At 48.1% G+C, this 25,736-nt stretch overlaps 1 protein-coding gene across 4 annotated transcripts; it reads left to right on the forward strand.

Moving 5' to 3' along the window:
- Positions 1 to 238: 238 nt before the first annotated feature.
- Positions 239 to 25,736, forward strand: TIMELESS (timeless circadian regulator). 4 transcript variants are annotated; one of them, XM_027595780.2, is made up of 29 exons: positions 239 to 337; positions 12,673 to 12,837; positions 12,980 to 13,133; positions 13,257 to 13,371; positions 13,467 to 13,529; positions 13,819 to 13,920; positions 14,102 to 14,257; positions 14,499 to 14,632; positions 14,831 to 14,918; positions 15,960 to 16,136; positions 16,699 to 16,916; positions 17,151 to 17,254; positions 17,398 to 17,567; positions 18,997 to 19,131; positions 19,230 to 19,381; positions 20,106 to 20,203; positions 20,295 to 20,421; positions 20,532 to 20,733; positions 21,006 to 21,151; positions 21,752 to 21,837; positions 21,928 to 22,042; positions 22,133 to 22,215; positions 22,445 to 22,587; positions 22,795 to 22,975; positions 23,058 to 23,126; positions 23,262 to 23,380; positions 24,755 to 25,001; positions 25,105 to 25,209; positions 25,346 to 25,736. In XM_027595780.2, the coding sequence occupies exons 2-29, from the start codon at positions 12,741 to 12,743 to the stop codon at positions 25,417 to 25,419; spliced, it is 3,660 nt and encodes a 1,219-aa protein (XP_027451581.2). In that variant the 5' UTR covers positions 239 to 337; positions 12,673 to 12,740; the 3' UTR covers positions 25,420 to 25,736. The 4 variants fall into 4 exon arrangements, with proteins under 4 accessions (XP_027451581.2, XP_027451580.2, XP_027451582.2 ...); XM_027595779.2 differs by lacking the exon at positions 239 to 337 and adding an exon at positions 499 to 620; XM_027595781.2 differs by lacking the exon at positions 239 to 337 and adding an exon at positions 499 to 620 and having other exon boundaries at positions 24,755 to 24,980.

Consider the following 25,736-nt stretch of genomic DNA (forward strand, 5'->3'; position numbering starts at 1 on the left):
AAGGGGAAGAATGTTTGTAAATTTACCTCTAATCGGACTTTGATCCCTATTTTCTTAAGTTAGCAGAAAATTCGTATCGCTGTGGTTCTTAGCTCAACATAGGGGATCGACTCAGATAAAACAGTACTTGTTCTCGTTTCCCTTTTCCTCACTTCCTCACCACCACCTCCACCACCGCCCCGCTCGCTTGGAGTTACATGGACCGGCCCGGCTCGCCCCGCCCCACTCCGCACGCAGGCGGGTACTAGTCCCGCCGGGTCGGGTGGCGGGAAAGGCTGCGGCGCGGCGCGTGAGGGCTGCTGGCTCCGCAGGGATCCTGAGGACCGGCGGGGAGCGGGTGAGTGTGTGGGAGAGAGGGCTCTAGGGGACAGCGTCCTTTCGGAGGCGCGGGGGCACTGTCGAGAGGCGCTGAGCCCGGTTTCCCGCCACTGGCTTTCAAGGCAGGGGGCGGGGCTTGCGCGATAGATGCGCACGCGCAATTCTCCACCCGGAGTCCCGAGTAGGAGCCGCGGCGTTCCGCTTTCGCCTGAGAAGCTCCTGCTTTGTCCCCGCGCTTCTTTGTACAGGTGGTCCTCGCGCAGGGGTGGGGCTGTGATGGGAAGTGCCTTGGAACCCCTAAGGTAGGAACAGAAAGTTCCCGGGCATTTCCACTTTGGAACTTTCCATCCAGTTCAAACACGAAGAAACAAGTGCAGCTTGGTGGCCCAAGCAGGAGTCGGAATTCGGAATTCGTTTGACTTAAATCTTGGGTTTTTATAGAATGGATTTCTCATTCCCTTCCCTCCTTTCTCTCGGGTGTCAGGCTTGAGGATACAGCCCTTGCTTGGGTTTGTTAGCTGGACTGGCAGCTGCTAATTAAGCTCCTTCCCTTGGGTCTCAGTTCTTTACTCTGCCCTTCGTACTGCCACTAGTTAAAAAGTCAGTTTGGTCATTTCAGATTAAATTTAAAATTCCTCTTTGGCCACCCACAGTCAGGTTTAAATCCTTAGGTGGCGTCCATGGCCCTTCACAGTCTGATCCTCTCAGCCTCATTTTCTAAAGCTCCCTAACGTTTTTCCCGTGTCATGCCCTCGAATCCCAGCCACTTGGAAGGGGTGTGTCTGCGTTGTGTTCTTTCATCAGCCTTGGTACCTACGCTCCTGCTGTTCCCTCTGCTTGAAGTTCTGGCCACTTCTCTGCCAAATGAACTTCTCTTTCAGGACTGAGCTCACTTGTCCCTCTGAAAACCTCTATTTCCAGCCCCCACCTCCCTGGCCAAAGTAGTCACTTCTTCCTTTGTGTTCTGAAGTATTGTTCCTCCTTCTATTATCAGTGTCACTGATACCAGTAAAAAGTTCCTAAGCTCCTAACAGGTATTGTGCACTGTGCTCAGTGACAGGTGAACAGAGATGAATAGGACAGAGTTGCTGACCTTAAGGAACTCACAGTCTGGATGGAAAAACACATGTAAATGAGTCCTCTGGAGTTACTGGGTGACAAAGGAGTCTGGCCTGGCTTCCTAAGTCCTCTCACATTGTACTCCCTTGAGTAAGCTTATTTACTGCCACAGTTTTACACACCTTCTTGTATTCTGATGCCTCCATATCTCCAGCTCCAACCTTTCCTCCCTCAGTTTCAGGACTTGTCTGCTTCAGTTTCAGTTTAGAAACCTTTTTTGATCATTCACATTGTGCTGGTTACAATGATTCCTGATCTCAAGGAGTTTATAATTTAAATCAGTTGTTAACAGGATAGTGAGTTAGAATCACCAGATGAGCATTTTCAAAGCACTCTAATCCAGGCCCCACCCTCTGCAAGTTCAGATTCTGTAACTAGACTGAAAATTCAGAGATGAGTAAGAACTACTTTATGCCCTCAGGGAATCTAAGGCTAAGGGAGGGAGACAGACATTTCAAACAATCTGTTTAAATATGACATATAACATGATCTGTAGATGCCATGATGGAAGTATATTTACGGCACAAAGTAGACATAAAGGAGAAAGAGGTCCCTTCCGGGATGGAAAAGTTGGGAGGAAGTACCATTTGGGCAGAGTCTTAAAAGATGAAAGGATAGACTGTGGGGCATTCAGGACAGAAGAGTAACTTGAGAGAGCAGCTTAAAGGTAACCAGCAGGGAGATTATGAAGGACCTTGTATTGTAGGCATTTGAAGCTGCTGAAACTTTAGTTTTGTAGTGCATGCCGTAGTAAATGATTCAGATAGTACTAAAGTGAAAAGTAAATATTTCCTCCTATTGTAGCTCCCTCCCCATTCTCCCCAGAGACAATCACCATGAAGTTTCTTATGTGTCCGTTGAAGGGTTTCAAGCAGGTAGTTATATGGCCAAATCTAGTAACCATTTTGTGAATAGATTTAAGGGAACAACGCTGGAAGCAGAAAAGGAGGTTAGGAGGTGGTTGAGTAACCTAAGCTAGAGATATTCAGGGTCTGAACAAAGGCAGTAGCAATGGGGATTTATAGGGGTTGGATAGGAGAGCTTAAGGAAGTAGAATTAGCCTGAGTTAATGACTTGAGGTATCTAGGATGACACCTAGCTTTCTATGTGAATGACTACATAGATAGTGTCAGTCCTTAAAGAGATCCAAAATAGAAGTAGAGACAAATTTAGGGGGAAGATACTCCATTTTGGACATGTTTAACGTGAGGTATCAATGAAACATAAAGATGGAGAATGCTGTTCGGTAGTGGAATGTGAGATTGACACCATTGGAGCTCAGTATGGCAAGAGTACAGATTTGCTGGCTAATGACTCAGAGATAGTAGCTGAAGACATGGGAATGGATGAGTTTGCCCAAGGAGGCTGTGTAGAATAAGACAGGAAGGGAACCGAAGATGAAGGCCTATGGACATCTGTGCTTGAGAAGGAGAAGCCAATATGGCATCAAAGAAAGATTTTGTTTTATGTTGGGTTTTTTCCTCCCTGAGATGGAAGAGCTTTGAGCAACTTATATGGGCTGATACAAAGAGAAGATTGGAAACAAATGAGAAATGAGGGACAACTGGGGCACCTGGCTGGCTCAGTCGGTAGGGCATGTGACTCTTGATCTCAGGGTGGGGAGTTCGAGTCCCACGTTGGGTGTAAAGATTACTTAAAAAAAAATAAAATCTTAAAAAAAAAAAAATGAGGAACAACCAACTAGGGGACAGGAAGTGATTGATAAATCACAAATGGAGGGCTTAGATTAGAAGCAGAGAAGTCTGGGTGGGCATTTGAAATATGTATGTTTTTAGGCTTGGGTGGAGAAAGTTGAAAGAGTTCTTCCTTGTCTGATGACTGACCTTAGTTGTTCCTCAGAGGAAGGGGGCAGAGACACCGGCTGAAAGGTCTGAGAAGCAGTGGAGTAGAGGGGCTTGAGGATAACCGTGAAAGCTAGAAACAGTTCGTCCTTGGGAAAGAGAAGAGGAAGTGGGCCAGGAACACTGAAAAAGATTGGCTGGGCCAGGCTGAGGGCCCTGCTCAGGTTGGAGACTACACAGTAGTTGTGTATCATTCTGCAGGGTTTGGTTTTCTTCAGCAAATCTAAGTCAGGATTTAAGTTCAAGAGTCTAGAAAGTGGATGGTTGGACTGATCTGAGGTTGGGATCTTTTGCAGGGTTGAATGCAATGAAAAGAAAAAGATTGACACCTCACAGAGAGTGATATGTAGTGATACAATAGCAGGTTATGTGGTACTGCTTGTGTGACCCCAGTTTGATCATTTTGTTTTTCAGCTCAAAAATCTTCAATGACTTCTTGGTTTTTGTTTAAATCCTTGAATCGGTAGACAAAGACAAGGTTGTCCCATAAAATCAGTTCCAACCCCTCCTTTCTTCTGCTGTCCTCTTAGTTTCAGCTACCCAAATTGTTTCCCCCTCTGCTCTTGCTCTGGTAGTTCTCTGCCTAAACGCCCCACCTCCTTTCAGCTGCGTGAACACTATGGAGCCTTCAAAGGCCCCGATCTAGTCACACGTCCTCTGACCAAACCTCCTTGACCACTTTCACCTGGAAAGAACCCTAGTTTGTCAAAATATTTTTTTCAGTATCACTTAATTAGAGCTTATACTGATTGTCTTTTACCTTACTTCTTTTCTGTTAGGTGGGTTTTATTTCTGCAACTATATTTCTTAAATTTCTTTAGCACCTGTGCAACATTTATCTTTTCTTTGCTTTGGGGGCTCATCATAAGCATTTAGTGACTGATCATAGAGTCCAGTAGGCAGAGAGGAAATTTACATTTTGAGATTTCTTACTTTGTGCTCAGCATTCAGTGAAGTGCCTGGTATCAGTGCTTCTCAAACTATCTTGGTAAAGGACCAGGTAGGTTCCCCCCCGCACCAAGGTGTTACAAATCAGTACTTTTCTTTCTTTCTTTCTTCCCCCCCCACCACGTTTACTGAGTTATAATTGACATATAAAGTACTTTTTTTTAAAACACTTTGGTAAAACACTGGAACTATGTAATTACTAATGATAAACAATTAAGATAGTACTAAAGTGAAAGACAAATGAGATAAATGTTTCTCCTACCCCAGACACCCCCATTCTCCCCAGAGATAATCACGAAGTTTTTTATGTATCCATTGAACGGTTTTAGGTAGGGTGGTTATATGGTCAAATCTGGTAACCATATTATGGATAGACTTAACTAAGGCAGGGAAAGAGGTTAGGAAGCAGTTGAATAATCTAAGCTAGAGATACGCAGGGCCTGAACTAAATTAAATTAGTAGAAAAATAACATGAAGAAAACATACAGAATATAGAGTTTTTAAAATTACTAGGTTCAAGGGGCTCCTGGGTGGCGCAGTTGGTTGAGCAGCTGACTCTTGGTTTCAGCTTGGGTCGTGATCTCGAGGTCTTGGGATTGAGCCCTGCGTTGGACTCTCCCTCTGCCTGTCCCTGATCGCTCTCTCTCTCAAATAGATAAATCTTTTAAAAAATTATTAGATTCAACAAACATTAACTCTTACCTTGCTGTAAGATGTTCTAAATGCTTATGCTTCGTGTCTATACTTAATGCAGACCAGCAGTTTGTGGACCAGCAGTGGTCCACATACCATGCTTTGAGTAGCACTGCTTTCCATGCATGATCTCATTTAAACTTCTTCTCAGTATACTGACAAGGAAACTGAAGTTTAGGTTAAGCCACAAACTCAAGATCACCAATTTAGTATTGGACAGAACTGGAATCCAAATGCCAAATGTCATTCTTTTCATACTAGTGATTCTCAAAGCTGGTTCTTAGAGTTGGTTTGGGGCGGAGTTTTTTGTTTGGCTTTATTTTGTTTTCAAGAAGTGAGTTAATTTTCTATTTCCAATAGCAAGTGTATTTAATATTTTCTCCTTTGTTTTTATTTGGTTCTTGCATTTTGAGGCCTACAAGTATTAATTTCAGAGGAATATTGCTTCGTTTGAACCACCTGGTAGTTAGTTGAGTGGGAAAAGTAACTAACATCCCTTTAAATGTCTGCTGAGTCTAAGATGTTTGACAAAGTTCCCATCTGTCTATGATGAACTGTGAAAGTAAAATATAATTAGTTTTTTCATAAATTCTAGTTATCAAATTTAATGGACTGTATTTTATCCTGAGATTTTGTTCTTAGTTTTTTTGTTTTTTATGTTTAAATGGAAAATAGAATATATAGTAATTGCGTGGGATTTTTTTGTAACAGCTTTATTGAGATATAATTTACAGTGCAGACCATAAAATTCACCCTTTTAAAGGGTGCAGTCCCCAGAGTTGTATGACCATTAGCACTAACATTAGAGTATTTTCAACCCGTCCCCCAAAGATACCCTATATGTACCTGCTAGCAGTATTCTACCTCTCCTTCTCCCAGGCCCTGGCAACCACTAATCTACTTTGTGTCTATATGGGTTTGCCTATTCTGGACATTGCATATAAATGGAATCATACAGTATGTAACCTTTTGTATTTGTCTTCTTTCACTGAAAATAATGTTCTCAAGTTTCATCCATATTGTAGCACGTATCAGCACTTTGTTCCTTTTCATTGTCAAATATTCCATTGTATAGATATACCACTTTTTGTTTATCTGTTCATCAGTTGATGGACATTTGGGTTTTTTCCCACATTGTGACTGTTATAAATAATGTTGCTATGAACATTCACGTACATGTTTCTGTGTGGACTACTTTTTATTTCTCTCAGATAAATAACTAAGAGTGGAATTGCTGGGTCTTAGAATAACTCTGTGTTTAACATTTTGAGGAATTGCCTAACTATTTTCCATAGCAGCTGAACCATTTTGTAGTCAGCAATATGTGAGGGGTGTGTATGTGTAAGTGTCCTTCCTTAAGTTACAAAATGTAATGTTGGCAACCTTATGTTAGTCATCCTAAAGTAAGGAACAAAAAAGTAAAGACCCACCTATGAAATCCAGACGTTTGGAAACCACTGCATTTCACAAAACAAACATAAAAAAAACCCAGAAACCTATCCAGGAGTTTATTGATGAAAAAAAAGAATTTCTTTCTTTTCAGTTGGTTCTTTGGCAAGCCAGAATGGCTGGTTTTCCTGTTTTGCCTCTGTTGTGAGTGAAAGAGGCAGCATGGGGGGGAATCGCTTTCAAAGCAGAAAATCCAGGAAGTGTAATAAAATGCTTTTATTAAAACAAAGAGAAATTACAGACTTGCATTTATTCTGTCCCATGCCTGGAAATAGCACATGTGGTTTCTCCTTTTCCCTCTGTGCAGGAGGAAAAGATTTATTGGAGGTTACTGCAGTGAGACCCCACTGTCTTGTCTGTGCATCAGAATTAACTTTTTTTTTGAGATTTTTATTTATTCATTCATTTGAAAGAGAAAGTGATGCACACTCATGAGCAGGGGGAGGGGCAGAGGGAGAGGGAGAAGCAGACCCCCTGCTGAGCAGGGAGCCCCACTCGGGCTGGATCCCAGGAACCCAGAATCATGACCTGAACTGAAGGCAGATACTTAAGCTACTGAGCCACCCAGGCACCCCTGAATACCTTTATTTTTAAATACAAGATGTATCTTTTTTTTTTTTTAAGATTTTATTTATTTATTTGACGGAGAGAGACAGTGAGAGAGGGAACACAAGCAGGGGGAGTGGGAGAGGGAGAAGCAGGCCTCCTGCTGAGCAGGGAGCCCGACTTTGGGGCTCAAGCCCAGGACACTGGGATCATGACCTGAGCCGAAGGCAGACGCTTAACGACTGAGCCACCCAGGTGCCCCCTACAAGATGTATCTTTATTATTAATTTCCAAGATCCCTCTTCTGCTTCAAATCATTCACATTTTTATGAGTTGTTATTGTGAACTTTCTACTTTATGTGCCCTTTTTTATTTTTATTTTTTTAAGATTTGAGAGAGAGAAAGTGAGTGAGCAGGAGGCAGGGGAGGGGCAGAGGGAGAGAGAGAATCTCAAGCAGACTCCCCACTGAGCAGGCAGCCTGACACAGGGCTCAGACCCAAGACCCCAAGACCCCAAGATCATGACCTGAGCCAAAATCAAAGAGTCGGCCCCTTAACTGACTGAGCCACCCAGGCGCCCCTATGTGCCCTTTTTTAATGTAAGCTTTTGAATTTTAGTGTGCAGTTAGTTTTTATAGGACATATTATTTATTGATATTCTCAAGTTTTCCTAGCTGTTTCTCAGGCGTGGGATATTTGGCTTGTTTCCAAGCCTTTACCATTAAAGATAACTCATCTATAGGGCGTCTGGGTGGCTCAGTCGTTAAACGTCTGCCTTCAGCTTAGGTCATAGTCCCAGGGTCCTGGGATCGAGTCCCACATCGGGCTCCCTGCTCGGCAGGAAACCTGCTTCTCCCTTTCCCACTCCCCCTGCTTGTGTTCCTGCTCTCACTATCTCTTTCTCTGTCAAATAAATAAATAAAATCCTTAAAAAAAAAGTCAACTCATCTATAAACATCTTCCTGAAGTGTTCATTCTCTCTGAGCCTCTGTTTCTTCATCTGTAAAATGGAAATGATTGTATCTATCACGTACAACTGTTGTGAGGTTCAAAGTGTAATAAAGCTATGAAAGCATTTTATAAACTAAATGTACTCGGAAGAGGTATTATATTTGTTTTTGTGTAAGTGATTTCCTCTCTTTTTTGAATTGCTTTCTTGGGTTATAACTCCAAAATGGGCTCACTGGTTCAGAGGTTATGACCCAGGACAATCCGTTAATTCAAAATTAATTCATTCAGCAAATATGTAGTACATGCTCACTATAGGCATGTTCTAGGCATTGAGGAGTACAGCACTAAACAGTAAAATGAAACATTGCCCTCAGGGAGCTTTCCTTTTGTTGGGCTGGTTTATGACTTTTAATATTTTTTTAAATATTTTTTATTAATTTATTTGACACAGAACGAGAGAGACAGAGAGCAAGCACAAGCAGGGGGAACAGCAGGCAGGGGAGAAGCAGGCTCCCTGCTGATGTGGGGCTCAATCCCAGGACCTTGGGATCACGACCTGAGCCGAAGGCAGCCGCTTAACTGAGCCACCCAGGTCCCCCGACTTTTAATATTTTTTTAAGATTTTATTTATTTATTTGACAGAGAGAGACACAATGAGAGAGGGAACACAAGCAGGGGGAGTGGGAGAAGGAGAAGCAGGCTTCCCGCCGAGCAGGGAGCCTGGTGCGGGGCTTGATCCCAGGACCCTGGGATCATGACCTGAGCCGAAGGCAGACGCTTAACGACTGAGCCACCCAGGTGCCCCTGTTAGTGGGGTTTTAAAAAAGTGTTTGTTTTTATTTTTAATACCCCTATCTTTTTTTTTTTAAGATTTTATTTATTTATTTGACAGACACAGCGAGAGAGGAAACACAAGCAGGGGGAGTGGGGGAGAGAGAAGCAGGCTTCCCGCAGAGCAGGGAGCCCGATGCGGGGCTCGATCCCAGGACCCCGGGATCATGACCTGAGCCAAAGGCAGACACTTAACGACCAAGCCACCCAGGCGCCCCATTAATATCCCTATCTTTAATATCCTTACCAGTCAAGATGGCTTCTCCAGGGGCACCTGGGTGGCTCAGTTGGTTAGGCGACTGCCTTCGGCTCAGGTCATGATCCTGGCGTCCCTGGATCGAGTCCCGCATCGGGCTCCCTGCTCAGCAGGGGGTCTCCTTCTCCCTCTGACCCTCTTCCCTCTTGTGCTATCTCTCATTCTCTCTCTCAAATAAATAAATAAAATCTTTAAAAAAAAAAGTTGAAATATTAAAAAAAAAAAGATGGCTTCTCCAGTTTGGGGGGATATATACTGGTACGTGAAATCATGAAGCATGGGAACCACTGATTTTTATTTTAACCTTGTATTATCCATCTGCGCTTACAACGTGCTGTGTGATATAACTTAACTGGATTCTCACAATACAATAACCATATAATGGAAGTGGGGTAGGTATCTGTCAGTTCAGGTCCTCCAGGGAGCCGGCACTGAGTGAAGAGAGGAGTGCTTGTGATAGACCAAGAAGGGAGCGAGTTTGGGAGCAGCAAGAGGCTCAGCCCACAGGGCTGATCTGCCAGGTCTCAGCCGAGCCAGTGAGAAACTCAGAAGCAAGGCTTGACTGGTAGAGGAGTCCTTGTTGGACAGAAATGGCTAGGACCAAGGACCCCTGTGCTTATCATTTTCCGAGGGGGTGCCCAGGAAGCACAGTGCCGGGGTGGGTCCTGGAGTTACTGTCAGCGAGCCACATTCTTTGCAGCTGAATGACAAGCTCTTTTTTTTTTTTTTAAGATTTTATTTGTTTGTCAGAGAGAGAGCACAAGCAGGGGGAACGGCAGGCAGAGGGAGAAGCAGGCTCCCCACTGAGCAGGGAGCCCAATGTAGGACTCAATCCCAGAACCATTGGATCATGACCTGAGCCGAAGGCAGATGCTCAACCAACTGAGCCACCCAGGCACCCCAACAAGCTCGTTCTTGATGAGAAATCTCTGAGCGGTCACCTCCATGGCTGCCGCAGCATCTTTTCTGTGACTGCCTTGGTGAAGAATGGAGAAGGAGGCAGGGAAGCCAGGACCCTGACCCCACCTTGTGACCATTGTCCTATTCTTTGTGTTAGTTTTTACTGAATGATTCTCAAATGAAAGAAATTGAGTGCATTTGGAAATCATAAGCCAATCAGATTATAAGTAGTCTAGGAGAGGAAGATGAGACCAGACAGACAAAGTGAGTAGCTTCTAGTTAAATGAATGAAAAGAGTGAACTCTTTTTCTGTCCCTGGATGATTTTTTAATAGCACGTTTCCACCTGGAATGGCTGAAACACCTGTGAGAGCTGTTTGATTCCAGTTCTAATGAATAGGCCCAAGATTGCTAGCTTGCTTCATGACCTGAGAGCTTTACAATAGGTCATCTGACCCATTTCTTCCTCTGCTTTGCCTGTTGCTCTCTGGTTTTGTCAAAACTGCAGGTCGGGGGGGAGGGTGGGGGGACCATAAAACTCCAGGGGATTAGAATCTGAAGTCCTGGGTCTCTTAACATAACCTCTTCCCTTCTCAAGTCTGCAAGGACCACTCCTTTCCCATCTCCTTTCCCCTCCCCCTCTTAGTTTGGTAGCCAGGTAACAGGTAGCTGTTACTACCTCGTTATTTTTGCCTTTCAGATAAAGTGACGTTTTGAAAGCAGATGTCTGAGTACTCTGCTGGGGCCACTTTTACAAATTGAATCTTTACATAGCATTGGTCTACAAACTACAAATGGATAGGGGAAGGGGAGCTGGGAGTGTATGAGGTTGTTTGTCTTAGAGCCTCCCAGCCATGGCTTTGTCTCTGTTGTTAGAAAACTTTATCCTGGGCGCCTGGGTGGCTCAGTTTGTTGGGCGACTGCCTTCGGCTCGGGTCATGATCCCGGAGTTCCAGGATGGAGTCCCACATCGGGCTTCCTGCTCGGCGGGGAGCCTGCTTCTCCCTCTGACCCAACCCCCTCTCATGTACTCTCTCTCATTCTCGCTCTCTCAAATAAATAAATAAATCTTTAAAAAAAAGAAAAAAAAGAAAACTTTATCCTGTCACACCTTTCAGTACCAGAGTGTGATGCTGGGTCTTACTTTGAGGAGGATGTGCTGACTCAGCATCTTTAGAGACCATTTTTGTCAGCTTCCTAGGCTGCCACTTGGAGAGAGCAGACAGGGAAGCCCTTCAGTCTGGGGGGTGTGTGTGTGTGTGTGCGCGTACGCCCATAAACACACCAGTGATCTATCTGAAAAAGCTGGATGTGTCTAAGGGGAGAATCAGAGATCCCACACACTGCACCTACCACACTGGAGTCCAGGTCTGAGGGGCTACAGGTCCCATGAGACAGGGCACTGAAGAGAAGTCTCCCTTCAGACTTCTGGTCCTTCGGTGTTTTACAGGCTCACTCTTGCTGGGCCGAGCATTCGGAAAGTAGATTAGCACTGGATGAGGGTAGAAGGATAGCAGGTAGCCTAGAGAAGTAGACCAATTACATAAATGCAAGGAGATAACATCAGGCATTAAACCTTAGTCCTTTGGACACTGCCCATTTACTCTTGGGGAACAGGGGTGGAGTCAGGGGCTAGAGGTAGCTATGGGACAGGGAAAGGTCTTTTCAGAGGAAGCTGCCAAGGGCTGAGAGCAGTGTAGCTGAATAACTAAGGGGCCAAGATTGACAGACATTCCCAGTTTTCCACAGGAACAGGTTAGTGAATGCAACGTGTTTGTGTGTGTCTGTGTTATTAGGGTCATGTTCTGAAACATCCAAGATTCAGGATCTCCTGGGGCGCCTGGGTGGCTCGGTCATTAAGCCTGCCTTTGGCTCAGGTCATGATCCCAGGGTCCTGGGATCGATCCCCACATCGGGCTCACTGCTCAGCGGGAAGCCTGCTTCTCCCTCTCACACTCTCCCTGCTTGTGTTCCCTCTCTCGCTGTCTCTCTTTCTGTCAAATAAACAAATAAAAATCTTTAATAAAAAAAAAAGATTCAGGATCTCCGCCTACCTGATTATCTGATGAGGGTTTAGGGATCTTAGTCAAAAGGGACAAGCCTCAGAAAAGGAAGATGGTTCTTCTGGGGAGAATGATGGGGAGTGTAACTGGTTCCTCTTTAATTCTTCTCCTCACCCATTCTGTTAGACACTAGCTTCTACTAAGAACCCCAAAATTTAAGAGTAACTTTGGGGTGGAGAGTGAAGGAACTTCCTCTCTGCATGCCCAGTGCCTCAGAAGCCTCCGGACTCCTAGGAATGTCAGATCCTAAGTAGAATCACTGTATGGTCCAAGCTGGGTTTCTTAGCCCTTGTGGTACATAGAGCTGTAACATGGTATGTGGAGGGGCTGTGGAAGGTGGAGGGGCCTTAAAGGAGCAGGAAACCCATTGCCCCCTTCCAGAAGGCTACGGAGCTCTCTGAGGGTGAAAGTCTCAGAGCTGATGCCTTTCTCTAACCAACCTTTCTTTCCATGCATTATCTTGACTCTGAAACAGACTGTTTCCATAGTTTTAGATCCAAGTTAGAATATGGAGCAGGTGCTTAATTCTTAGGCTTGGAGTCTCCCTGGTTTTGATTAGGTAGAAGCCTTAATTTAAGCTTTCCCTGGTACTAGGAATAGCACTTTTGGTACTTTTGACAAAAGCGAAGCATTTGAGGACCTTGGCTGGAATACTCTGAGCATTAGGGTCCTGTTCTGTCCCCCTCTCCCTTGCATGGAGAGGCCCCTCCATGTGTTATCTTTCCCTGTCTCTGCAGGCCTCATCATTTCTGTGTCCTGTCTCCACCTACCTTATATCAGTCTCTCTTGGCTGGTTCACTGGTGTATGGACTTACACATGATGAATTGTGAACTTCTAGCCACATGTAGTGCCCTTGGGTACTTAGAGGGAGACACTTACCACAAGGAACCAGATTGCTTAGGTGAGTGCCTTTTTGAGGAAACAGGTAAAAACTTGCTTGAATTGAGGCAGTCTGTAGAATTTCTCAAGTCACGGGTATGACTAGCCTGTGGGCCGGGGTGGAGCTTCTTCTAGGGTTCCTTGTGTTTTTTCTGTCCCTGAAGAGAGTGTGAAGGATTTGATCCGCTACTTGAGGCACGAGGATGACACTCGCAATGTGCGGCAGCAGCTGGGGGCAGCGCAAATCCTGCAGAGTGACCTTCTACCCATCCTTACCCAGCACCGCCAGGACAAGCCTCTTTTTGATGCTGTTATCAGGTTGATTCCCCAGCATTTTAACTTTTACCGTGCACCAGCCCTTGGTGTTTGAGCCGATAGATTTCAGCGTTTGACACTGGTGAGGAAACTGAACAACGTCTCCCTCCTTCATGGTCTTCCCAGGCTGATGGTGAACTTGACACAACCAGCCTTGCTCTGTTTTGGCAGTGTGCCCAAGGAGCCTAGCTTCCGGCACCATTTTCTGCAGGTGCTGGCATACTTGCAGGCCTACAAAGAGGTGAGGTTTTCCTTCAGAATCCCCGGGGCAGAAGTTGGGGGCAGTAGGGAAGGAGAGGGTGGGTGCCACTTAAGGTCCATTCCCCTATTTTATAGGCCTTTGCCAGTGAGAAAGCTTTTGGAGTCCTCAGTGAAACTTTATATGAGCTGCTGCAGCTGGTGAGTGAGGGTGCACCTGCCAGGATCCCGAGGGACTGTTGGTGCCTTGCTCCTCCTCTGGGCAGAGCGCCAGGCTGGTTGGTCATTGTCAGGACAGTGGAGTTTGGAGATGTGGTCCCAGTCCTTGCAATACATAGCCCCATCCATTGTCTCTGGCCGCCTCAGGACTTCTTGAACTCTTTTCTTCCTTCCTAATCCTGGTTCTCCTCTGGGCCTCTGTCCTCTAGCCAGGGTAGATGCCGCCTGCCTTCCACAGGGAGTCTCTTCCTCTAACTGTCCTTCTGACTAGGGCTGGGAGGAACGGCAGGAGGAAGACAACTTGCTGATTGAACGGATCCTGCTGCTGGTCAGAAATATTCTCCATGTTCCAACTGACCTTGATCAGGAGAAGGTGAGAGGGCCTTGGGTTGTCTGCTTTCTTATGCTTGGTCAGGTTGAGCTGCGCTTTTTTGCTTTTCTGCCCTCTGGCAAGTCAGCGGGGGATCCTTGGTCAAGGAATGAGTTGGAGAACCTCAAGGCAGGGCAGTGGAAGTGAATGACCTCTCTTCCTCCCCTTATCACTCACTGCTCAGAAGATCGACGATGACGCCAGTGTCCATGACCAGCTTCTCTGGGCAATTCACCTCACTGGCCTGGATGACCTGCTTCTCTTTCTGGCCAGCTCGCCTGCTGAGCAACAGTGGAGCCTGCATGTGCTAGAGATTGTCTCCCTCATGTTTCGTGACCAGGTGAGAACCTGGCTTATTTCCCTAGTCCCTTCACCCATGTACTTTTCTGCTGTGTAGCCAGAATTACTCTTGAAATAGTGGCTGAATTACCTGGGAGCAGATGGGTGACAGAGTAGCCATGTCTTGAGTAGGGGGTACTTTCAGCAGTCCTGGTTCATTCACCCTCTCTGTTCCCACTAGGACTGAACCTAGAGCAAGGAATGGCCGTCCTTCTGACTCTTGCTCTTTGTTCCAAATCTAGAACCCTGAACAGCTGGCAGGGGTAGGACAGGGACGCTTAGTGCAGGAGCGGAGCACAGATGTGGCAGAACTGGAGGTGTTGCGCCAGCGAGAGATGGCAGAAAAGAAGACTCGAGCCCTTCAGCGAGGCAGCAGGTGAGTGGCAGGGAGGTGCCCTGCCTCTGTTCGCATCCCTTCCGTATGGAATGCTGAGGGCTTGGGCCAAAGGCTAACACAGTGGGGACCAGATAACATTTTGCAGTCATGATATGCTCTGATGTGCTGATGAGAGAGAATGGGGATAAAGCTTCCAGAGAATTGAGGAATCACCCTGGACTATTTTTTGTACTGCAGGCATTCTCGATTTGGGGGCTCCTACATTGTCCAGGGCTTGAAGTCCATTGGGGAGAGGGACCTCATCTTTCACAAAGGTCTCCACAATGTGAGTACGCTCCCCATTTGCCTGGGAACATTGTGGAGTTGAGGATGCCTAAGGAAGGTAAGCAGGGGGGTGCCTGGCTGCCTCAGTCGGTGGCACATGCAACCCTTGATCTCAGGGTTGTGATTTCGAGCCCCATGTTGGGTGTAGAGATTACTTAAAGATAAATCGTAAAATAGAAAAAAAGAAAGGTAAGCAAGCATCTCTGGACGTAAAGTGTCTTTGTTCTCGGGCTTAGAAAGTTGGAGACGGGAGCACCTGGGTGGTTCAGTCGGTTAAACATTTGCCTTCGGCTCAGGTCATCATCTCAGAGTCCTGGGATCAGGCCCTTCATTGGGTTCCCTGCTCAGTGGGGAGTCTGCTTCTCCCCTGCCCTCTGACCTTCCTTCCTGCTCGTGTGTGCGTGTGTGCTCTCGCACACTCTCTCTCATCTCAAAAAGGGGGGGGGGGCACCTGGGTGGCTTAGTTGGTTAAGCGTCTGCCTTCAGCTCGGGTCATAATCCCGGGGTCCTGGGATTTAGTCCTGCATCTGGCTTGTCCCTCTCCCTCTGCTCCTTCCCCTCTTCGTGCGCATGGGCTCGTTCTCTCTCTCTCTCTCTCAAATATTTAAGAAAGAAAGAAAGAAAATCTTAAAAAATAGAAAGAGGGGTGCCCCTGGGTGGCTCAGTCGTTAAGCGTCTGCCTTCGGCTCAGGTTATGTTCCCGGTGTCCTGGGATCAAGCCCCGCATCAGGCTCCCTGCTCAGCGGAAAGCCTGCTTCTCCCTCTCCCTCTCCCACTCCCCCTGCTTGTGTTCCCTCTCTCGGTCTGTCTCTGTCAAAAAATAAAGAAATAAAATCTTAAAAAAAAATAAAAAGAAAGTTGGAGACAATAGGAGAAATAGAGCCTCCAGTATTATTGTATTTATCTATATACTTAGTGCCAGAGGGAGAGAACCATCTAAGAGTTTTTTCTGAGGAAACTGTAGCACTAGGGATGTGGAGAGAGCTGCAGGGGGAGGGTGGTGGTGAGGGGTAATTCTGACCCCCCCAACCCACACTCCCAGCTCCAAAACTACAGTTCAGATTTGGGAAAGCAGCCCCGAAGGGTGCCTAAACGTCGCCAGGCTGCCCAGGAGCTATCTGTTCAGCGCCGCTCTGCCCTCAATGTGAGACTCTTCCTCAGAGACTTCTGCTCTGAGTTCCTGGAGAACTGTTATAATCGGCTCATGGGCTCGGTGAAGGTGAGAGCCTGGGAAAGATGGAATAGAGTGGTAATGGGGCCAGTGGTGGGTAAGAAGGGCAACTGGGGAGGATATGGGAGGCTGACCCCGGAGTGTGGACTAGTAGGCGGGCAGGGTATAGGGCACCCTTGAGAGATGGTGGGGATGTTGGGAGGCGTTGCGTTATTGGGACTATTTTAAAAAGGCTTAGAGAGGGACGCCTAGACAGCTCAGTTATAAGCATCTGCCTTCGGCTCGGGTCATGATCCCAGGGTCCTGGGATCGAGTTCCAAGTCGGGCTCCTTGTTCAGCGGGGAGCCTGCTTCTCACTCTGCCTGCCACTCCCCCTGCTTGTGTTCTCTCACTCTCTGACAAGTAAATAAATAAAATCTTAAAAAAAAAAGGCTTAGAGAAAGTCCCCAGAGGAAGGGGAGAGACCTGGGGAGAACAAGAGAGGGCTGGAAATTCTGAATCCTAGAATATTGTTACAGTGGTATCCAGGCTCTGTCCCATCATCCTATAGGACAAGGAGAAAGTTGGAAGCCCTGGGGTCATGGGGTGATCTTTTTTTCCTGGGCATTAGGATCACCTACTGCGGGAGAAGGCTCAGCCGCATGATGAGACCTACTACATGTGGGCCTTGGCTTTCTTCATGGCCTTCAACCGAGCTGCCTCCTTCCGGCCAGGCCTGGTTTCTGAGACCCTCAGTGTCCGTACCTTCCACTTCATTGAACAGAACCTCACCAACTACTATGAGATGATGCTGACTGACCGCAAGGAAGCCGCATCCTGGGCACGGCGGTGAGTGGGATGAGAATTGGGGTCAGAGTGGGCATCTTGGCCAGGCTAGCAATCTGAGTGCCTGAATTCTGGGTGGTACTTTTCTTTCCTGTTTCAGGATTAAGGTGGTCAGGCTGGGGAGCAAGGACCGGCTGGGTCACAGTTTTTGATGGCACCATTTTTTGGAAGGGGTAGGGGTGGTACTGTTTGCACAAGCCCGTTTGTCCTCCATTTTTTCTCTGTCTTGTCTCACAGAATGCACCTGGCCCTGAAGGCCTATCAGGAGCTGTTGGCCACAGTGAATGAGATGGACATGTCCCCGGATGAGGCTGTGAGGGAGAGCAGCCGCATCATCAAGAGTGAGGCCCTGGCCTGGTCTCTAATCCTGGCCTTTCCCATCTCGACCACAATCTCACTCTTTCCAGCCCTAACTTCATCCATCTCTCCCTTTCCCAAAGTTTCCAGACCAGTCCTTCCATTCCTTTCTCTTCCTCATTCCTAGACAACATTTTCTATGTGATGGAGTACCGAGAACTCTTCCTGGCACTCTTTCGAAAGTTTGATGAGAGATGCCAGCCACGCTCTTTCCTTCGTGACCTGGTGGAAACCACCCACCTCTTCCTCAAGATGTTGGAGCGGTTCTGTCGGAGCCGTGGGAACCTGGTGGTGCAGGTAAACCCTGGGATGTGGAAAGAGCCGTAGGGAAAGGTGGGAAACAGGGAACTCTCCTCACATTTCTGCAGCTTGAGCTGACCTGTTAGAACTACTCTGAACTAAGGAGGGCAAGGAGTTTGTTGGTGTTGCTGTTGTGAGTCTACTATAGTTTCCTTCTTTCATTAAATTAATCTCCAGTGTAACATAAATATCCTAATTCATTCAGGAAACATTTACGAAACACCGATTAGGTGCAAAGCATATAAACTCTGGGGATTCATAATTTTAGAGTTAGTAATTATGTTGTGATCCTTTCTGGTTATACTTCATAAGCACTGTAGTGAGATGGAAGGAGCCCTAAGTTAAAAGCCAGGAGGTCTAGAATCTCATCCTATATTAGTAATTGTTAGGATAACTCAAGCTGCTCATGTCAGTCCGCAGATCTCTAAAGATGGGATTGTAATATAAGCCTGAAATGAAATAAAAAACTAAAAAGTCTTGGACAAGGGGCACCTGCCTGGCTCAGTCGGTGGAGTATGTGACTCTTTTTTTTTTTTTTAATTTTTTTTTATTAACATATAATGTATTATTTGTTTCAGGGGTGCAGGTCTGTGATTCATCAGTCTTACACAATTTGCAGCGCTCACCATAGTACATACCTTCCCAATGTCCATCACCCAGCCACCCCATCCCTCCCACCCCCTCCACTCCAGCAACCCTCAGTTTGTTTTCATGTCATCCTCATGGTAGTGCTAGGACCCGTGCACACAGTGGTGAAGCAGCTTGTTTGAGGTCTTGCTCATGCCTAGTGTCAGTACTTAAATCCAGATCTGTTGGGCTCCGAAGCTCATGCTGCTAACCTTTGGTGTGTTATGAGTTTCTTGAATAGAGCGTGAACGTCAGGGGCCTCCTAGTCCATCCTATTTGCCTGTGCCCCAAACTGGTTCACAGCCTTGATGTGGGGGAGCAGGGGTAGGGTGCTGACTCATTTTCCAGCTTTTCAGGAGAAAAAAAATACAGGTTATGTGTACACAGTGCTTTGCATTTTACAAAGCCTTTTCATATCAAATTTCATATCCTCATAGCCAATCTGTTCATTCTGTAAACTTTTGCTTAAGATATCACTGCTTTGGGGAAATCCCTGACCGCAAGAAATAAGTCAAGTACTATTCCTGTGTTTTGCCATAGCATTTTATGCCCAGCCATATTCTCGTTCTTCCCCATACTGTAATATGTTACCTGTCCCCTCCACTGGACTGTGTGCTCCTCAAGGGCAGGGAAATAGACCGCTCACTCTTGCTTCCCTATTGTTTATGAATAGCACACAGTGGTCACTCTGTGACTGTCAAATTAATTAATTCAGGCCTCTAATGAATGAATGGAGGTGTTGATGGGAAAATGTCCTCTTAGATTTCCAGCCACCCTAACAACAGTTCTTTCTCCAAAGAACAAACGAAAGAAGAGAAAGAAGAAAAAGAAGGTCCTAGATCGGCCTGTTGCTTCTGGTGATGTCCCCTCTGGTGCAGGGGCACTAGAGGCTGTGTGGCCATCCCTGGCCGAGCAGCTACAGTGCTGTGCCCAGGTAGGTAGCTGCAGACGCCCTCCCTTTCCCGTGGGTAGTGCGCTGGTGGGCTGTCTGGGTTTCCCTCCTCTGTTCCCATAGCCTTAATCCCACTCTAGGGTCCAGAGCTCAGTTTGGACTCCGTGGTTCCCTTTGATGCGGCTTCAGAGGTGTCTGTGGAAGAGCAGCGGGCAGAAGCCATGGTGCGGATCCAAGACTGTCTTCTGGCTGGCCAGGGCCCACAGGCCCTGGCCCTTCTTAGGTCTGCCCGGTAAGAGCCCTGCGGCAACCCCCCCCCCCGCCCCCCGCATCGCCGTCCTCCTGGATCCAGCTCCTGGGCTTTTGGGGGCAGAGGGAGGCTTTCCCTGGTGGTCCAGGTTTCTTTGTCTTCCAAAGAGAGAAGTCCCATGAGAAGCACAGGGGCTCTGTACTGAGCACTGAGTCCTGGGCAGGTTTCGATTGGCATATTAGGGGTTGGGTTGTTCGTTTTTCTTTTATTTTTGAGAACTATCAGAAAGCACCGTTAATTGGGGGAAAAAATACAAATAATTCTACCGGCTAAAGGTAATCAATCATCTTTAACATTTTGATGAGTCATCTTTCTTTTTTCCCTCCGTGTTATGTATAGACATACACAACTTTTTTTTACAACAATGAAATATTGTACATCCTGTTTTATAGTATCTTTTTTACTTCTCAGTGTATCATGAGCATCGTGTCTCATGAGATATAGTGCCATAATTGTTAATGGCAATGTGAAACGTACCTTTGTTCAACCAAGTGTGAGACACTTCGATTGTTTGCATTTTGTTCCTGCGGTGTGCAGTGTGGCTGATGAGGGAGGATTTCCCTAGAGTCTTTGTTTCATCTTTGAGGTAACGGTTTGCATTCTCTTCCTGGCTGACAGATGAGAGATGAGTCCAAACTCCTTTGCCCACCTCAAATTATAACTCAGATTCCCCCTGGCTAAGGTCTTTTTTCTCTCCGTGCTTCAGGGAGGTGTGGCCAGAAGGAGACGTGTTTGGCCCTCAAGACATTTCTGCAGAGGAAGAGATCCAGCTGCTGAAACAGATCTTCTGCGCCCCGCTTCCCCGTGAGTCTCCGTGTCCTTCACACCCCCTTCCTTCCAGCTCTCCTCTAGAACCAGCCTCGCAGAGACTCAGTAGTCCTCACTTTTTCTATAGGGCAGCAGGGGCCAGAGGAACGGGGGCCAGAGGAAGAGGAGGAGGAGGAGGAGGAGGAGGAGGAGGAGGAGTTGCAAGCGGTCCAGGTGTCAGAGAAAGAATTTAATTTCCTGGACTACCTGAAACGGTGCGCGGCCGAGCAGTCGCAGTCGGGCCCAGGGTGGAGACTGTAGAGCGGGGAGGGTGAGCAGCGTCCTCCGTGTGCTGACACCCTTGCTCCCTCCTGTCCTGGCGCAGTTTTGCAAGCTCAGCTGTTGTGCGAGCCTGCGTGCTACTGCTGCGGAGCTATGGACAGAACAGCGCCCACACCAACCGCTGTGTGGTCAAGCTGCTGCACCGCCTGGCCCACGACCTCAGGATGGAGGGCCTGCTTTTCCAGCTCTCACTCTTCTGCCTCTTCAACCGGCTGCTCAGCGACCCGGCCGCCGGGGCCTACAAAGTGAGGACACAGCAAGCCGTGGGCATCGAGAGGCGTAGCGAGTCCTAGGGTCACAAAGGATAGTGTTCAGGAGACAAAGGGTGCTGAGCGGTGCCGAGGGCTGAGAGGTGACAGAACGGTGAGGAAGCAGGCAGGCAGGTTGAGGGAGCTCGGGGCAGCTAGGAGAGTCTGAGTGAGGAGGGGCAGCCGGAAACAGGCAGAAAGTACCTAGAGGGCCTGGTTGATGTGTACATTTAGGCCAGAGGTCGCACAGCAGCCTCCCTCGCCTGCAGGAGCTCGTGACTTTTGCCAAGTACATCCTGGGCAAGTTCTTTGCGTTGGCTGCAGTCAACCAGAAAGCCTTTGTGGAGCTGCTGTTTTGGAAGAACACAGCTGTGGTTCGAGAGATGGCCGAGGGCTATGGCTCTCTGGACGGCGGGTGAGCTTGAAGATGGGGACGGATGGCAGTAGTGGGTGACACAGTCAGTGTCAAAGCTGGAGGAGCTTGCAGATCAGCTAGTCTTTCTTTCCCTTTCATAGGTAAGAAAACAAGCCCCCAAGGTGAAATGTTTTCCCTGAGATCACCCGAGAGAGGTAGTGGGACTGGATCCTAAGTCTCCTGTCTACTCCGGTTTCCTTCCTTCACCTGCCTTCGTGGGGGGCGGTCAGTTGGCAGTGGGGTGGCCCCTTAGAGTCCGTATGTGCCCCATCCCAAAATGTGCTGGGAAAATGAGGATTCATGGAAATGGTTGCCCTCTTTCCCTGTAGCTCAGCCCTTCTCCTTTTCCCATAATCCGCTCAGCCCTTGCTGTGTCAACTTCCAAAGGCCCAACCCAGAAAGTTTCTTCGTTTGACTTTTGCAGTCGTAAGTGGAAGGAGAATGAGGGAAAGGAAGCACACCTTAGGCCTCCGCTAGCTGGCTCGTCTGAGTTACCTGCGTTGCCCTTCTTGTTCCTTTTAGAGCTGACCAGAGAGGGCCTTTGGTCTCCTCTCTTGGGGTCAACATCCTACGTGCTCCCTTTCTTCTTTCCCCATTTAGGTCCTCCAGTCGCAAACCCCCTATGTGGAGCCCAGAGGAGGAGGCCCAGCTTCAGGAATTGTACCTTGCCCATAGGGATGTGGAAGGTATATGAGCCCTTGAGATCTGAAGATTTCTGAAGTGGGCAGCCTGAGCTCCAGGACCCCCTTTACTGCCTCACTCCCCCTCCCCCTTAGGTCAGGATGTGGTGGACATGATCTTGGCCCGCCTGAAAACCCCTCGAACACGCAAGCAGGTCATCCACCATCTGGTACGGCTGGGCCTGGCTGACAGCGTCAAGGACTTCCAAAGGTAAGAGGCGCATGCTCTGGAGGGCATTGAGATAGGGAGTCCTCCATTTGCTCCCTGGGCCCCCTCTTCCACTGACGCGTCCTTAAGCAGGAAAGGAACCCATATTGTACTGTGGACGGAAGATCAGGAGCTAGAGCTGCAGCGGCTGTTTGAGGAGTTCCGGGACTCAGATGGTAAGTGATGGCGGGGCTTCCGAGCCGCTGAGATGAGAGCCAAGCTGGGCGTGTCTTGCCCCTGCCTCCTGTTTCCGAGGAAGGCTTATCCCATCCCTTCCTTCCCTTTATTATATTTGTGGTGTCATTTGTGAGTGAATTGAATTAGCCTCTTTCTAGAGGCCTCTGCTCTCCTTCACTATTCCCTTCCCCCCTGTTGCTCTCGTATTTACACTTGCCCTCTTTGTAGACGTGCTGGGCCATATCATGAAGAATATCACGGCCAAACGCTCACGGGCCCGAATAGTGGAGAAGCTGCTGGCTCTGGGACTGGTGGCTGAGCGGCGGGAGCTGTATAAGAAACGCCGCAAGAAGTTGACACCCTCAGGCTTGGTAACAGTCTTTCACTGGCTCTGCAGGCTGCCCTCCACCCCACCCCCGAAGCGCTCCTCACAGGTAGCTCACCTGGATGGTTTTCCTGCCTTAGGCTCTTTCTGGCTAGGTCCCCCCAGTTTCCAGGGGTGGTGTCAGGAACCAGAGGACTCCACGCTGTTCCTCATCTTGTCCCCTTTTTTCATTTCCCACCCCACTGAATTTTAGCCTAACGGAGAGGAGTTCCGGAGAAATTTTTGCCAGGAAGATCTGGAAGAAGGAGAAAACGGGCCAGAGGCAGAGAGTGGCAAGGAGGACGGGAAGGAGGAGGAGGCTTCAGAAGCAGAACAAGCCGAGGGTAGCTCAGGCCTTTCAACTGAGACCCTTGGGCAAAGCTTGTCCCAGGAAGGTGAGGACTTGGGTCGGGAGAGATGTCGCAGGTGGAGGGGTTGGCAATAGGAGCCCGCGGTAAGTTTCCCTCCCTCCCATAGGCTTCTCTGCTCCCCTTCTGTGGCTCCAGAGCTGTCTGATTCGAGCAGCGGACAATCGAGAAGAGGAGGGTGAGCGGATAAATGGCGTTTCCAGGGCTGCGGTAGCAGAGGCTGCTGGACACGTGCCCGTGGGGTGCTGGCCATGGGGTGGACCACCAGTTCTGGCTTCTGGTCTTCACCACATGACCATTGACCCTGTCCTAGGCTGCTCCCAGGCAGTGCCTTTGGTGCCGCTGACGGAAGAAAATGAAGAAGCGATGGAAAATGAGCAGTTTCAACAGCTATTGCGCAAGCTTGGGGTTCGGCCTCCTGCCTCTGGGCAGGTAAATACCCCGGTTCCACTTTCAGCCACGGCGGTGTGTTGCTGCTACTTTACAGTACATGTCTTCCTCCTCATTGCAGTTGCCATCTCTGACTTCCTTTCTGGTCACCTCTGACGGAGGCTCCTACAGCACCCACCCTGTTCATGTTCTCTGGTCTCCCCATCCCCTACCCCACCTTCCGTGCTGCCCCCCAAGTTATCTTTCTAAAGTAGGGTTTTGAGTATATCACTCCCCTGTCCACAGCACTGGGTGGTTCCCCACTGTTGGTGGGACAGAGTCCACAGCCTCTGAGTGGCATGCCTGGCCTTGGCCAGCCTTTACAGCCTCACGGCCACGCCACCCACACACCTCCCTTTCACCATCGTCATCCTGGATGACTTTCCATACCTCCAGACAGCTGATCGTGCCAGTCCCTCCACTGGATGGCTCCGACCGCACATACAAGGTGACACTCACCTGTCACCCATCTTCCTGATGAACCTCCACTCAGCCTTCAAGAGTCAGTTCAGTTGTCCCCTCCTCAGAGAAGTGTCCCTATCACTCCTTCAACCTCTGAAGTGAAAGTAGTAACTTTGGTAGCTGAGATTTGCTCATTCCCTCGATGTAGCCCCAATCCTGTGATGTTACACTATGTTGGTTCTTTCTTCCACTAGATTGTGGGTTTCTTGAAAGCAGGGATCTTATCTGATTCACCTTTAGATCCCTGATATCCATTCATTGATTTATTTAATTAACAACTGAATTTCCGGGGTGCCTGGGTGGCTCAGTTGTTAAGTGTCTGCCTTCGGCTCGGGTCATGATCCCAGGGTCCTGGGATCAAGCCCCACATCGGGCTTTCTGCTCGACGGGAAGCCTGCTTCTCCCTCTCCCACTCCCCCTGCTTGTGTTCCCTCTCTCGCTGTGTCTCCCTCTGTCAAATGAATAAATAAAATCTTTAAAAAAAAAAAACCAACTGAATTTCCTGGGAACCTTTGGATGTATCAGGCACTGTGCATATATTGGATAAATAAGCAATAAGAATTTACAGCCTTGGGCGCCTGGGTGGCTCAGTTGGTTAAGCGACTGCCTTCGGCTCAGGTCATGATCCTGGAGTCCCAGGATCGAGTCCCACGTCGGGCTCCCTGCTCGGCAGGCAGTCTGCTTCTCCCTCTGACCATCTTCCGTCTCGTGCTCTCTGTCTCTCATTCTCTCTCTCTCAAATAAATAAACAAAATCTTTAAAAAAAAAAAAAGGTTAAAAAAAAAAGAATTTACAACCTTTATGGATCTTCACCAATGTGGGATCATATTTATTCAATGAATAACATCAAGATCTGGTGAACTAGAGTCTGCTCCTTTCCTGTTACTCCCATTTTCAACTTCTTTGCTTCTGTAGGAAACCTTCTGGAGAATTCCAGCTAAGCTGAGTCCTACCCAGCTCCGGAAGGTAGCGGCTTCTTTGAGTCAGCCAGAGGAGGAGGAAGAACTTCAGCCAGAACCAGAACCTAAAGTCCCCAGAGAGCAAGGCTCTGAAGAGGAGCACCAAAAGGAGCACCGTACACAGGCCCTAAGGGCCCTCCTGCTAGCCCGAAAAAAGAAAGCCGGCCTGGTGTCCCCAGGGGGTCAGACCACTTACCTCTTGGGTACTTACTATGGGCCAGCCATGTTGATCGAGAGGGCTGATAGGGTATTTTGAGAATATGAGGGCCCAGCTCCCTAATTCCATGCCTCTTATGGTCATTTCAGGGGAAGGGGCTGCTGGCAAGAAAGAACAGCTGAAAATGGCACCCAGGAAGCGACAACTGCTAGACAGTGATGAGGAACAGGATGAAGATGAGGGCAGGAGCAAAGGTAGGGAGTCGGACGGGGGTCTGCTTTTTCTTCTGACTTCTGGCACTCTTCTCAGTCCTGAAGATCAACGCCACTCCTCCACTTCCCCCTTAACATATTTAGATACTCTCTCTTCTCACCCCTGTCATTCCCCTAGCCCCAGAGTTGAGAGCTCCAGAAATCCAAAAGAAGAAACGGTTCCAGATTGAGGATGAAGATGAGAGCGACTGAAGACCTAGAAGCTTCGGGGAAGGGGTAGACGATTTTTAGGTGGGGAATTTAAGTCAGAGTTCAGAGGGTCACACGGGACCCAGAGACTCCTCTTACCAGACAGAAGCAGTAGAGTCCTGGGCTTCCCCGTGGATCTGCGGTTCAGGAAGTTCAGGGAGGGGCAGTGTCAGGCTCAGTCGTTAAGAGTCTGCCTTCGGCTCGGGTCATGATCCCAGGGTCCTGGGATCGAGCCCCGCATCGGGCTCCCTGCTCCGCGGGAAGCCTGCTTCTCCCTCTCCCACTCCCTCTGCTTGTGTTCCCTCTTTTGCTGTGTCTCT

The sequence above is a fragment of the Zalophus californianus genome, chromosome 9 (genome assembly GCF_009762305.2).
Source record: "Zalophus californianus isolate mZalCal1 chromosome 9, mZalCal1.pri.v2, whole genome shotgun sequence".
Taxonomy (NCBI): domain Eukaryota; kingdom Metazoa; phylum Chordata; class Mammalia; order Carnivora; family Otariidae; genus Zalophus; species Zalophus californianus.

Bases quoted from the DNA above. Each gene is read 5' to 3' on its own strand.
- TIMELESS (XM_027595780.2), top strand. From the start codon at position 12,741: ATGGACTTACACATGATGAATTGTGAACTTCTAGCCACATGTAGTGCC. The intron at 12,838-12,979 runs GTGAGTGCCTTT...CTGTCCCTGAAG, and splicing joins CAAGGAACCAGATTGCTTAG to AGAGTGTGAAGGATTTGATC. The intron at 22,216-22,444 runs GTAAGTGATGGC...CCCTCTTTGTAG, and splicing joins GGAGTTCCGGGACTCAGATG to ACGTGCTGGGCCATATCATG.